Source organism: Plasmodium reichenowi, chromosome 8 (genome assembly GCF_001601855.1).
Source record: "Plasmodium reichenowi strain SY57 chromosome 8, whole genome shotgun sequence".
NCBI classification, from domain to species: Eukaryota; Apicomplexa; class Aconoidasida; order Haemosporida; family Plasmodiidae; genus Plasmodium; species Plasmodium reichenowi.
This window is the reverse complement of record NC_033653.1, coordinates 538,997-553,992: the sequence shown is the minus strand read 5'-3', so window position 1 is coordinate 553,992 and position 14,996 is coordinate 538,997. Positions and strand designations below refer to the sequence as shown.

The following is a 14,996-nucleotide window of genomic DNA, read 5'->3' as shown; positions in this document are numbered from 1 at the left end:
AAAAAAAAAGTTTAGAACAAAAAAGAGAGAGTAAAATGAGGGGAAGTATAAAGAATCATAAAAATTAATAGTATAAATAATAAGTTTATAATAAGAACTATAAAACATTATAAAGTATGAGATATAGTAAAGATGATATAAAGATTTAGAGAAGACAAAATAAAGACGTAGTGAAGATAAAATAAGGGCGTAGTGAAGATAAAATAAAGATGTAGTAAGAATATAGATGTAGTAAAAATATAGATGTAGTAAAAATATAGAGGTAGTAAAAATATAGATGTAGTAGAGTTAAAAGAAGATGAAATGAATATAAAATTATTATGCAAATAAATAAAAGAAAAATGTAGTTACAGAATAAATTAGAAAATATTATGTGAAAAAAAGAAAAAAAAAACAAAATAATATATATTTTTATATAATAATAGCAAACTACGTGCTAAAATTATATGCACACACATATATATGCATATATATATATATATATATATATGCATATCAAATAAATGGGACAGATTTATAAGAAAAGATAAATACATATATACACATACTTATAATATATATATATATATATATATATTCCATAACTTTATAAATATATATGAATATCTTTCCTTTTCGACTTTTAATTAAATATATATATATTTTTTCTTCTTTTGATTACCCATTTTTATTACTTGAAACATAAAAGTTTTGCTCATTTTTGTGATAATCTGGCGTTACAAATTCTTTTCAACCATTTGATTTTGGAAACACAGGTTTCACATTTTTCATCACCTTGACTAGATAAGATGTCGATTTTTCCATATACAGATATAATTAGATCGGTTAGTTTGGAATTTTCTATTAGTTCATATCCATATGCATGCACAAGATCTCCTAATAAGGATACAGAGTTCTGAAAATTTTGAGCATTAAAATGATTAATTTCTTTAATTAATATTAATTCAATAAAATCTAAAATATTTGGTATATAAGGTTTAAGTTTATTTATTTCATTTCCATCAATAAGTGCATAAATAATATTACTATATGTTAATAAAATAGCATCTCTTAATTCAAAAACATAATTTACCCAATCATCACTATCAGGTGATCCTGATGTAATAGTAATTTTGGATGTTTCTGATAAAATATTTGCAAAGAAATTAAGATATTTTGAGAAGCTTCTATTTAATGCTGTAGCTATATCACCTAATACTGTTAGAATACTAATTTTTATAGAATCATGTACACCAAAAGTTTTTAGAGCTTCCCATAAACATTCAAGTATAGCTTCCATTTCTTTTTCATATTCAGATGTCCATGGGATACATATATCTGATATCATTTCTATACATATTTTACATGTTGATGTTTCAGAAACATTTTTTAATCCTTTAAATATAACATTTAAAAATGTTTTTAAATGCTCTCTAAAATCTTCAGCCATAACATTAATAATAGCACTACATGCTAATAAAGCATCTTCACATAAATCTGTCCTTATTTCAAATAATCTAAAGATACTTAAATAAATTGGTTTCAAAAATGGTTTACATTGATTACCTAATCTGTTAATTATAAATTGCATAGTTCCACAATAATATCCTTGTAATGATTTTACTTCTTCAGTTAATGGATTTAAATATGTATTCGTTAATAAATACATCATATGTGATAATAATTCAATCATATATTTTAAACAATTATCAGATACACTTAATATAACTACATTTAAAGCATTAAATGCTGCTTCTCTTAAATTGCGAATATCAGAATCTTCTCTTGAACTTACATCAATTAATTTTTTACATAATACACAAAAGGAATCATCTAAATCTGTTACATAACTATTTGTCATTTTATTATATGATGTTCTTTTATTTACAGCTAATTGATTAAACACCCAACATACATTAGCAGCTACTCTTGGATAATCATTTAATCTTTCTAATAATATACCATATAAAGAATTACTATCATTATAACTTCCTAATACATTATAAATAATCTCAGAATGATATGTTGTTATTTTACCTATAGTCCAGGCAGCTGTATCACGAACAGCAACAGATGGATCTCTTAAAACTTCAGATAATTGTCCAACTGATTCTTCAACTAAAGGTTTTAATTTTTCGGTATCTGGTCCCTCCATAATAGAACCATAAGCTAACACAGCAGCATCTCTTCTTCTCCAATCTTCATGTATAAAGTTTTCTTCTACGAATGATATAACAGGTTCTACTATATCATTTTTTAATAATTGTGCACTTAGAGCTAAAAAAGTAGCTGATGCCATAGATAAGGTCCATGCATCTATATCTATATCTTCACTTTCTTGTGTTATCATTGCATTAAATATTTTAGGTAATAAAAATACCATTGCCTGTTTTACTATATTATGATTTTTTTTTCCTTCTTGTAATTCATATTGATCTATAAACGTTTCTTCCTCACAAACAGTATTCCAAAATTCAATTGCACTTATTGCTATTCTTTCATTTTCTGATTCGATAGCTACCCATGTTAATGGACCTATAGCATACATATATGCATCTAAATAGGAGTAAAAATAGCTAACAATATTTATTAAACATTCATATGCTGCTATTTGTACACTTTGACGTTCAGTATCCTTACATCCATCAATAACTGTTTTCATTATTATATCTCTTTCAACTTGTGTTTTAAAATTGTGCTCAATAAATGACATTAAATTATATAATACTTTCATATTTGCGCAATGGGTTGATTCTTCTGCAGGTTCACATAAAGAATTTATTATTGCTGTTAATATTAAATCCAAATCTGGTTGAGTAAATGCATATTTTGATTTACTTTCATTACATACATCAGCAATATCTTCTGTTAAATAAGCTAAACATACTGTTGATGATTTTTTTGTATATGCATTTTTCTCAATTATATTATTTACTAATTTATGTAATAATTCAGATGATTTATTATGTGATAATTCAATCTTAGCTATTATAGATATTATTTGACAAGCAGTACCTATAACTATCTTATCACTTTGTTGACTTAACAAAACTAATAAATTATTTTTTAATTCCATCTTTATATCTTCTGGAAAATTTAGCCATGTCCTAGCTTTTTCTTCACTTTCATAATTATCTTTGGAAGTAAAAGCATTCTTTATTAATAAACCGGCTATTTGTCTTAAATAAGGATCATTCTCACTTTTACAAAATTCATTCGATAATTGATTTATATATTGTACAAAATTACTTTCCTTAGCTAATTTTAATTTATTTTCTGCTTCTGAACGAATATTTATATTGGGATCTACAGTAGCGTATAAAATCTGACCAATGTTGCTTGATTCCATTTTTTTTTAACATAAATATACAAAATAAAAAATAAAAAAAATAAATATATATATATATATACAAAATATAATTTATATATAGAAATATATATTATAATATTATTATACAACCGCAAAGAAAAAAATATAAAAAAAAAAATTATAATAAATAGAATAGCATAAAGTTATAATATATTTATACGTCTAACAAAAAATTGTACACAGAATAATTCAAAAAAAAAAAAAAAAAAATTATATACATATATATATATATATATATATATATATAATACATGCATTATATATTTTCCTTATAGTTTCTTCTTTTTCTTTTTTCATAATATCATATTATTATCAAAAGAAATAATTATGTAAAAGGAACATACTATAAATATGAATATTAACATATACATATTTATGTGTATTCCTTTATTTGTGTATTTTTTTTATCTATCTTAATATTGTATACTGTCAATATAGTAACTTTTTAAAAGCCATGTAAATTTATTTTTTTCAAAAATAAATTATATAAATATATAAATATCTATATATATATTTTTTTTAATTGTAATGATATGATGCTCTTAACACTATGCATTGTTATCTTTATTATATGTAAAAATAAATAAGGGTATACATAAATCTATATATTCAAATATAAATATATATATATATATATATATATAATATATATAATTTATATACTCATAAATAATATGTAATTATTATAATACTTAAGTATAAGATATTACATATATTTAAAATAAATATATAACATATGTGTAATATATATATAATATAATATATTCCTTTTTTTTTCTTTTTTCTTTTTTTTTCTTTTCTTTTCTTTTCTTTTCTTTTCTTTTTTTCTTTCTTTCCTTTTTTTTTTTTTTTTTTTTTTTTTTTTTTTTTTTTTTTTTTTTTGTGTTATTTCCCCACGAATCTTTTTATTTTATATCTCTGTAATTTATTAATTCTATTTATTTTTTTTATTTTCTTTTTCATATTATATATATATAATATATGTAATTATCATAAAATAAATATGCATTTTTAGGAAACACTTCTTAAAAATCTCTACATTTTATTAAGAACAATATAATACATTTCATAATATAGTATTATTATTAAATGTATATAACATTAAAAAGTATTATATATATATATTATATATATATATATTTCTTTATATAATAATGTATATATATATATATAACTCGTAAAATTACATAAAAAAATGAAAAAAAAAAAAGATTAAATATTATATAATATAAGTATATATAATATAAAAATAAATATTAATAGTTTCTTATAAAAGTTATTTCTTCAAAAATCGACAAGAAAATTTAAACTATTATATATATATATATAAATATAATGTAAATATATAAATTATAATTTTTTTTTTTTTTTCTTATAATTTAAAAAAAATTTTAATTTAATATCCATTTCAAGGTTTTACTTCTTATATTTCATATAATATAAACAAAAAAAAAAAAAAAAAAAAAAAAGATATATATATATATTATAATATATTATATATATATATATATATAAATATATATATTTTTTTTTACTATATAATATAATATATATAACAATTAATATATTTATATATATATGTTCATTTATATATATATAAATAAATACAAGGTAATAAAATAAACCTATTAACATAATAAAAATATATTATTATTATATATATACAATATTATATATGTATATTTTTATATGTATTAATTATTATATTCATATATATAATATATATATGACTTAAAAACCTTTATTTTATTTTATTTTTTTTACCCTTTTGGGTTTAAATTATTTTTATATAAATGTATATAATTATAATATCAATATATATATATATATATTTATTTATTTTAGTATTTCTTATATATAAGATTTTTTTTTTTTTTTTTAATAATGTGCATTTATATTCTTATGTTTATTCTTAAATATATAATATTATATAAATATGTATAATATATATATATATATATATAAATATATTTTTTATTTATATTTGTATAGTATAATATAATATATATAAGAACATATTTTTATAATACCATATAAATATAAAATAAATATTTATGATTCATTATATATTAATGTGTTAAAAAAAAAATACATAGATATAAATCTGTAATATATTTATGATATATAATATTATTTCTAAAATGTTACATTATATTATTATATATATATATATATATATATAAACCGTATTTTCTCATATAAAATACTTTGATAAATATTTCCTATGACGATTATTTAAAAAAAAAAAATAAAAATAAAGTGATTCTTGATTTTTAATATATTTTAATTTTAATATTAATTTTTTTTTTTTTTTTTCGATTCTACCTATTAAATAAACATTATTTATATAGTTACATTGAATGTAAAATATTTTTGACCGAAATTTTCTTGCACAAAATTTTTATTTATTTCATAACTTCCATTCAAATATTAAGGCATAAAATTAAAATATAGAAAAGATATATGTGTAATATAAAAGAATTTTTTTTATTTTAAAATAATATATACATATATATATATTAAAATTTTCTATATTATTATTTATTTTTTTCAAGTATAAAATAACTGAAATCGCAATATGATTGTTAAAATAGAAAGGTGTTCATAGGATATTATTTAAAATAGTTTAATAATATTTCTACTTAAAAAAAAGGGTATATATATATATATATATATGTATATATTTTATAATATTAGGAACAAATACACAAAAAAAAAAAAAATTTAAATATGAAAAGAATACAATTATGTTTATATGGATTATTATAAATATAAATAAATAAATATATCTATATACATATATCTATATATATATATAATTTGTCAGGCATTATGTCCATTTGAGGCACCTGGGAAAGACAAATAATTTTTTATTTTTTCTATATCATCATTATAATCATTTCGATTTATATCCATTGTACCTTTTTGCTTTTCTAAAAAGTTCAATATTTCATCTTCATCATCAGATGAAAAATTTTCATCCATTTGTATTTTTTCGTCAAACTCAATGGAAGATTGTGAATGAGATTTTATATTTTGATTTTTCATGTTGTGAGGATAATCCATTTTTAGTTTTATATCAATATGTTCTACACCCTTTTCATTCTTGTTTACATGTGATTTGGATATAGATTGGTTATTTCTTTGTTCGTTTATAGATTGTTGTTTATTATTTATGAAAAAAATGTTGGCTGCATGTCGTCCAAAAGAGTATAAGAATTTAATTTTTTCTTCATAGTCATTTAATTTATTCCAATCATGATAACTTAAATTTATTACTTTATATTTTTTGCTTTCTAATATTTTCAACTTTAAATCAGATATCGATGTAGTTACTAAGGAGTTGATATAATAACTGTATGGACCTAGACATTTTATAATAACATTTGTTGAAGTTAACATAATATCTGTACATATATTATTTATGTATACATTTCTTATATGATCCACATTCATTTTAGTTAGAATACGTGATAATTCGTTAATCCATCGTGCACTATATTTTAATTTCTTTTTTTTTATTTCATATGTATCTATATAACAAAAAAAATCTTTTACATCTTTTGGAAATGTTTCAAAAGTGGATGGGAAAAGGTTTTGTATATAATCGCTTACATATTTGAGCTTATCTATTTTATGATCTCCTAAATGATCTTTATGTGGCATTATCAAATAAATTAATTTTAATGTCATTTGTTCTGTGCAAGTAATTAAACAGGTACTAGAATATAATAATAAAACAAGTGATTGTAAATCAAACATCTTTTTTTTATTATCATTAAGTTTTGAGCATTTATTAATATAACTATTATTTGTCTTTATATTATGATTCACATTATTACTCTCGGAAATTTCATTCTTATTATCATGTTCAACAACAGGTGTATGTTTTGCTGTTTCTTCTTTATTAAAATTACTTTTTTTTTTATTTTCTATTATTTTAAAATTTTCTTCTGCATTATAATTATTATTTATCATAATATTTTTTAAATATTCATCTTCTTCCACATTTTCAATTCCGGACAAGGATTCATGCAACTTATTAAGTTCTTTCTTGTCTTGAACATTATCATTAATAATTACATTGCTTCTATTATTATCGCAATGTTTAATAACTATTTTGTTCTTTTTACTATATAATGCATCCTCATCATAATTATTATTGATATTATTATTATTGATATTATTATTATTATTATTATTACTTCCTTCAGTTATTTTTTCTTCAACCTTGTATATTATTTGAAGTTGCTTATCCAAATACTTATGAACATGTTGAAAAAGATAATTAAAAAATTTAGGATGAACAAATTTTAACTTTGCAAATGAATGAATAACTAAAGCTAAATTATTAGGCGACATATCAGGAACTAGACGTTTAGCAACTTTACTAAAAGATAATAAAATATTTCCTTCTCTTATATCAAGTCTAGCGAATGCTGATAAAATTAGACATAAATGTAATGAACATGTAATATAGGAATTATTTTGTAATTTTAATATACACTTTTTCCAATAATTTTTATGATAAATATAAAAAAAAGATAAAGAATTCGAAACTAGAGCTATATCTTGATATGTACAATTTGATAGGTGAAAACAAAATTGATTTGTTAATAATTCTATGGTATCATATTTTTTAATTTCTAATTTTTTAAAACTATTTAATAATAAAGCAATTGCACATGGACTTAATTCATTTATCTTTTTTAAAACGATCGAACATAATAAATTTACTAATCTATTATCTCTATATCCTATTTTACTAAAACACCAAAATAATATTACAATATCAGGACAATCCAAATATGAAGATATAATAAAAACATTCTGTACATATTTTTTCCACAAATTTTCATCCCTTACATGATTAATTGATGATTTGTATATCTTTTTAATAATTTTATCCTTATTTTCAAAAGTCAATGAATTTAATAAATGAACTTTCTTATCACTATGATTATCATTATCTATATAATTAAACGATCCATTCATATTTTCATATAATTCATTCTTTTCTATATTACTTACAATTCTATTTCCATCCTCATTCTGTTCATTCCTCAATTTTATTTTATTCAAAAGCTCAAGGGATCTTTTCTCATATAACATGAATTTATCTTCCTCTACATCAGAATTTTTTTTTTGTTTTTTAATTATATAATACTTTTTATTAATAAAACTATTAGTAACAGTAAAATTAGTTAAATAAATAATATTCTTTTTTGAATTCTTATAATTATTATTTATATAATTATCACATTTATTAGTACTACGTGAATTCATTTTATTAAAATTATAAGAATGACTTGTACCCACATTTATATAATTCTCTTTTTCGTTATTTATATTTGATTCATTTAACTTTAAATGTTTGTTCCTTTCTTCATTTTTTATATCGTCCTTTCTACCAATAATGCGAGGCGTCCAATCCTTTTTTTCTTCCTCTTTATCAATAATTTTCTTTTTATTAAAACTTTTCTTTTTCGGTTTACAAATTTTAAAATCCTCAATATGTATTAATTTTAAAATATTTATATCCTCTTCATTTTTTTCTTCTTTCTTTTCTTCAAGTTTTTTTTTCTTTTCAAAAAATATCTCTTTATAATTAAATACGCGGTCTTTATATTTACCTGTTCTAATAAACTTCTTAAATGAATTTAAAATAATGCAGTTATTGTTAAAATGAAACATTTTTTTTTTTTTTTTTTTTTTTCCTNACAAAAAAAAAAAAAAAAATTAAATATAATAAAATAAATAAAATAATGGAATATGTATGTATTATATATATTTATTTATTTACTATTCAACTTGGTTGTTTAAGTTTTTATTTTTTCTCATTACACATATTATAAATATTTTTATATTATATTTATATAAATGTTCACATAAAAATTAAATAATATATATATATATACTAAAAAATATTATTTATTAAGCCCTTTTTCTCAACGTAATATTTTAAAAAGGAAAAAATATGAATATATCTAATATTGCTTTAATAAATTCATTCCATTTTATTAAAAAAAAAAAAAAAAATAAAAAAAAAAAAAAATAAAAATAAATGTTATTGTTATAAATATTAAATAAATAAATATATATTATATATATATATATATATATGTCAAAATAAATGTTTTTTCATTGTTGATTGTTTATTATTTATTATTTATTGTTTATTTTTTATTTTTTTAAAAATGATTTTAAAAAAAGTGTATATACTAATCATTTTAATATTATTCAGTATATTATCCAGAACTGTAGATTCAGGGTGATCCAAACAATTACATATAAAATTACCAGATGAAGATGATGATTATCTAGCTAAATTAATAGGAGTTTTTAATGATATATGTACATATTCCATAAATAATAAGGAAAAGATCGCCAAGATATTAAGCACATCAGCAGTGTCTTTGTATACTATTAATTCTCTATACAATTCAGGTATTACATTTAAAAAAAACCCACACTATTCTTTCTTTTTACCATCACAAAAATATATTCTAAAACTAATTAATAATAATGTTAACATTCAAAATAATGACATCAAAAAAATAGATAACCTTAAAGATATACCAATATTTGAACGAACCTTTACTAATAAACATAATATTCAAATGAGTAAAACATACATATTAAACAATTTTATCAACTTTATTAATTTCTTACCATACAAATTAAAAAAAGAATCACTATATAACTTTTCAAAATATAAAGAATTCGATGGTTTAATATATGTACAAAATCCATTTACTCAAGTGCAAGTATTAAATCATGAAGATAATATAATTGTATATCAAGCAAAAACGAAAAAACATTATTGGATACATTTACCTTTTAAATATAATATAATAAAAATAAGTGATGATAACACAACCTCCTACATATTAATGTTTATACCATTATATAAATATTATTCTAACTATATTATCCAAATGAAAATAACAAGTCATAATAACAATCAAAATGTTACATTTAGTTCATGTATTAAACAAGAAAAAACGGAACATATACAATATAACTCCTTTCACTATGATATAATAAAAAATATTTCAAAACATATAACGTATGATATTATTAATGGAATCGATCATAATATTAATATTCTTTATATGAGAAATATGAAACCAGGAAAGTATAATTTTATTAACACAACAAATACTATACAAAGAAAAACCAAGAATTATAAAAAAAAAAAATTTACTCTTCCTTCTTTTAAATCGTTACCTTTTAAAATTAAAAGGACATAAAAAAAATAAAATTAATAAAGGAAATGTTATACATATATATATATATATATATATATATATATATATATATTTTTACATACATATAATTACATATGATATTTAAATATTTACATCACTTAATAACACGTATACATAATATCATCATCTTCTGTAAATCTGATTAATAATAAAGTGAACGAATGAAGAATTGTTCCTAAATCCTGAATAAATATAGGAAGGAACAAATCGGACATGTTCATTTCTCGAACAAAAAACATAAGTATATTATTACATTATGTGTAATATTTTATACCTATATACATTGCATTTTACACACGCTTATATACCCACTAATACACCCATTTATACAGCACCTTTTTGTTTTGTGTTTTCCTTATTTTTAAAAATATTAACTTTTTAAAGCATTTTTAAAAAATTCTTCTCGTTTTTAATTCTTGTATAAAATATTTTCTCAAAGAATATAAATATAAATAAATAAATAAATAAATAATATGATAAAATATAGTATAACACACTATATTTCTATAATGTGCACAAATAAATCATATGTTATGTAAGAAGGATAAAAAAAAAAAAAAAAGAAAAATTAAAATTAAAATATATCGTTCTGTATAAATGTACAGCTAAATAAATAAATATAAATATATATATATATATATACATATGTATAACTTATTAATTCAAGTTTATGTTTCCTTTCTTTTCTTTTCCCTCTCGAATTTATATTAGTATTCACATATTACTTTTGCATAGCTTTTTTTAAGTTTTCATTTGCAAAGTTCCAATTTACTAGGTTCCACCAAGCCTTAACATATGATGCTCTGTCATTTCTGTAATCAATATAATAAGCATGTTCCCATATATCACATGTTAATATTGGAATACCTGTATTATCCTTAATTGGATTACCAGCATCATGTGTTTGTAATATAACTAATTTGTTATTATTATTTAAAGCTAACCATCCCCAACCGGAACCAAAATGACCACATAATATATTGGAAAATTGTTCTTTGAAATTGTTGAAAGATCCAAAATCTTCTTGAATTTTTTCCTTAATTTCTCCATGAGGTTCACCACCACAATCAGGTCCCATAGAATCCCAGTAAAAAGTATGGTTCCATATTTGAGCAGCGTTGTTAAAAATAGCTCCTGATGATTCTTTTACTATATCTAATAAAGATTTTTCAGCAAATGGTGTGTCCTTAATTAAGGTATTTAATTTATTTACGTATCCTGCATGATGTTTATTATAATGGAAATTTAAGGTCTCTTCACTTATATGGGGTGATAATGCATTTAATGCGTACTTTAATTTGGGCAATGTAATAACCATTTTGTTAAATTTAATATAAATTCTTCAATTATAAATTATGATTTATAAGAATAATTTTACGTATTCCAAAAATAAAAAATATATATATATATATATTTTTGTTTTGTTTACGGGTTAAAATATTTTAAATTTTAAAGAAAAAAATATTTTATGTCGTTATGTGCTTTTGTTCTTTTTAATATGTATATTATATTTTATATATATATGTATGTATGTATATATTTCATTATATATAATTTTTAATATATTTCATTTTTCTTTTTTGCCTTTAAAAAGGATATTTCAGTACTTTAAAATATATTATTATAAATAATAAACAATTTTATATAAACGCAAATAAGATTATTTAATTATGAAGCAGAAAAAATAAAATAAAATGAAAATAATAAATGAATTAAAAAAAAAAAAAAAAAGGAAAAATATATATTATATATGTTATATATATATTATTATATTAAATATATACGTATATATTTATTTATTTTATTATTGTAAATATATGCATGTGCAAAATGAAAACAATAAATGAATAAACATTTATATAATATATATATATATATATATATATATATGTATTATAATGAAAGAACTTAATTTATATTATAATTGCATACAAAATATATCTATATGTATATATATATATATATATATATATAATTAGCATATTATTCATATGTAACTTCACATGCTAATAATATTTTTATTACAACAAAAAGATTTATTAGCCAATACATTCAATTCCTTCCAAATTTCGAAATATTATTATATTTATAACATATAAATTGTGCGAATATTTTAAATTATTATAATATATATGATACATATAAAAATATTCTTTTTATTTTTTTATTTTAAAAATTTAAGGTATTTTTTTTTATAAAGTGTTTTTTAAAAAAGTTTTTTACCCGTCTTACGTTTTTACATATGAAATATAAATGTATGTATAAACAAAAGGGAATTAATTACACGAAATATATGAATAAAAAAAATATGATAACCAAAAAAACATGTTTTTTTAAAAGATTGCTTCAGAATTTGGTTACATATAAAAAAAAAATAAATAAAAAGAAATATAAAAAGAAAAAGAAAAAGAAAAATAGTACTCATAAATGCATTTCCATAGCTTATTTAATCCTTAAATTATATATATATAATATATTTTTTTTTTTTTTTCCTTTCGTGGTCATTTTAGTCATATGTATAATAGTGTTTTTTTTTTTTTTTTTCCTTTTTTTTCTTTCCCCCTTGACTAGATTTTTTATGATAATATAGACTATTTTGAAGTTTACTATTTCCAAAGTATAAATTAGATAAATTATATAAAAGTTTTTTGGATTTTTTATTTAATTCCACATCATCAATGGTTAATCCCAAGTAATCTAATTTCTTTACTTTTCCTAAGGAAGCTATAGTTGGTAATTCATATTTATATTTTACATATAATCTTTTTGTATTATTTTTGTTTTTACCATGAGAAGTAGGTATATCATAAGATGAATTACGAATACTATAATTACTATAGTCTGTAAAGTAGGATAAATTACCATAACTGTTATTAAGATACGATGAACTTTTATTACTATTTAAATTTCTTTTTTTTAAACCATTACTCCTTTTCCTTGATGAATTGGATAACTTTAATGTATTATTTGTCTTCTTTTTTTTCATGTTTGGTGTTTTTCGCCTTATTTCCTTTTTTAAGGTATTATTACTTTTATCGTGAATTGAAGGAACTTCATCACAAATAATATTATTAACAATCGAACCTGTTTTTTTTTCGAAATTTGGTGTAAAACTTTTTTTCAACAATTTTGTTTTTAAAACGTTTTTATTTGATTTTACATTCGTATTTTTTTTCGAATCATTAATTATTATATCATTATTTTTAGATTTTTTTTTTTTTGATACCATATTTATACTTTCTTTTCTTTTCTGAGCTAAGCTATATGAAGAATTTATATCCTTCAGGTTATCTGTTATTTTTTTTTTCCCTATATCTTCTATTTTTCCAACATCCTCATTCCCTAGAGGTTTTTTTTTCTGTTTCTTTTTGGAATATTTTAAAAAGCCATTAAAGTATATTTCCCCTCTTTTACTTATTTTTGACATTTTGCATATTTTTTATTTAACAAATCGGTTCAATAGGACTTATTGATTTTAAATAAAAAAAAAAAAAATTGACAAAAGAAAATTAAAAATTAAAATATGGGATGCATACATACATACATACATATCTATATATAATATGTCTATATCAATGACACAAATAATAAAAAAAAATAATAATAAAATAAAAAATTACATAACTTGTAAGTATATTCTTATTTTAATCTTACGATTTTATATTAGAATTATAAAATAACTATTTTATAGAATATTCAACATTCATTATATTATATAACTATGAAGATATGTGAAATATCATTTGAAAAAAATATATATAATTTTTGTTTATATATACTAAAACATATATGAAAAAATAATATATATATATATATATATATTGTTTTATTATTTTAATCATAATATTTTTATTTTTTTTTTTATGAAACTTTTCCTGTGTGCAATAACTTAATTCTATAACATAATAAAAAAAAAAAAAAAAATGCCTTTCTACGTCAGATTAATTCTGACTTATTTTTTGTGTAACATATATATATGTGGATATACATATATTATATAACTTTTTAGGATCTACATATAAATATTTATATATTTTATAAGACTCCTACATTTTTATATGTTCAGCATAAGGCATAATATGAAGTATAATATAAAAATTATATTTGTATATATTCTTATTATATATTCGAAAATATTGTAAAATAATTATATATGCTAAACGTGATAGATATTACATGAATATATAATAAATATAAAAAGATATTTTAAATTTATTTCTGTCTATATTTTGAAAAAGTTGCACACAAAATTTAAAAAAAAAAAAAAAAAAAAAAAAAAAAAAAAATGTTTTTTTAAATATTTATTTTCAAATCATTTTTTTTAATAAAAAAAAAAAAAAAAATTTTTTTTTTTTATTTTTTTTTTTTTTTTTTTT

General features: G+C 19.1%; 5 protein-coding genes across 5 annotated transcripts; 1 reads left to right on the top strand and 4 right to left on the bottom strand.

The window, feature by feature from the left end:
- Positions 1 to 694: 694 nt before the first annotated feature.
- Positions 695 to 3,328, bottom strand: PRSY57_0814500 (importin beta, putative; the record flags this gene model as incomplete). Its single annotated transcript, XM_012907084.2, has 1 exon — positions 695 to 3,328. The coding sequence occupies one exon, from the start codon at positions 3,326 to 3,328 to the stop codon at positions 695 to 697; it is 2,634 nt and encodes an 877-aa protein (XP_012762538.1).
- A 2,844-nt stretch (positions 3,329 to 6,172) lies between these two features.
- On the bottom strand, positions 6,173 to 9,043 carry PRSY57_0814400 (RAP protein, putative; the record flags this gene model as incomplete). The annotated part of the gene is made up of 1 exon (XM_012907083.2): positions 6,173 to 9,043. The coding sequence occupies one exon, from the start codon at positions 9,041 to 9,043 to the stop codon at positions 6,173 to 6,175; it is 2,871 nt and encodes a 956-aa protein (XP_012762537.2).
- Positions 9,044 to 9,546: 503 nt separating this feature from the next.
- PRSY57_0814300 (selenoprotein, putative) lies at positions 9,547 to 10,602 on the top strand (the record flags this gene model as incomplete). Its single annotated transcript, XM_012907082.1, has 1 exon — positions 9,547 to 10,602. One exon carries the CDS (start codon positions 9,547 to 9,549, stop codon positions 10,600 to 10,602), a length of 1,056 nt encoding a protein of 351 aa, XP_012762536.1.
- A 739-nt stretch (positions 10,603 to 11,341) lies between these two features.
- Positions 11,342 to 11,938, bottom strand: PRSY57_0814200 (superoxide dismutase [Fe], putative; the record flags this gene model as incomplete). Its single annotated transcript, XM_012907081.2, has 1 exon — positions 11,342 to 11,938. The coding sequence occupies one exon, from the start codon at positions 11,936 to 11,938 to the stop codon at positions 11,342 to 11,344; it is 597 nt and encodes a 198-aa protein (XP_012762535.2).
- A 1,188-nt stretch (positions 11,939 to 13,126) lies between these two features.
- PRSY57_0814100 (hypothetical protein) lies at positions 13,127 to 14,047 on the bottom strand (the record flags this gene model as incomplete). The annotated part of the gene is made up of 1 exon (XM_012907080.2): positions 13,127 to 14,047. The coding sequence occupies one exon, from the start codon at positions 14,045 to 14,047 to the stop codon at positions 13,127 to 13,129; it is 921 nt and encodes a 306-aa protein (XP_012762534.2).
- Positions 14,048 to 14,996: the final 949 nt, after the last annotated feature.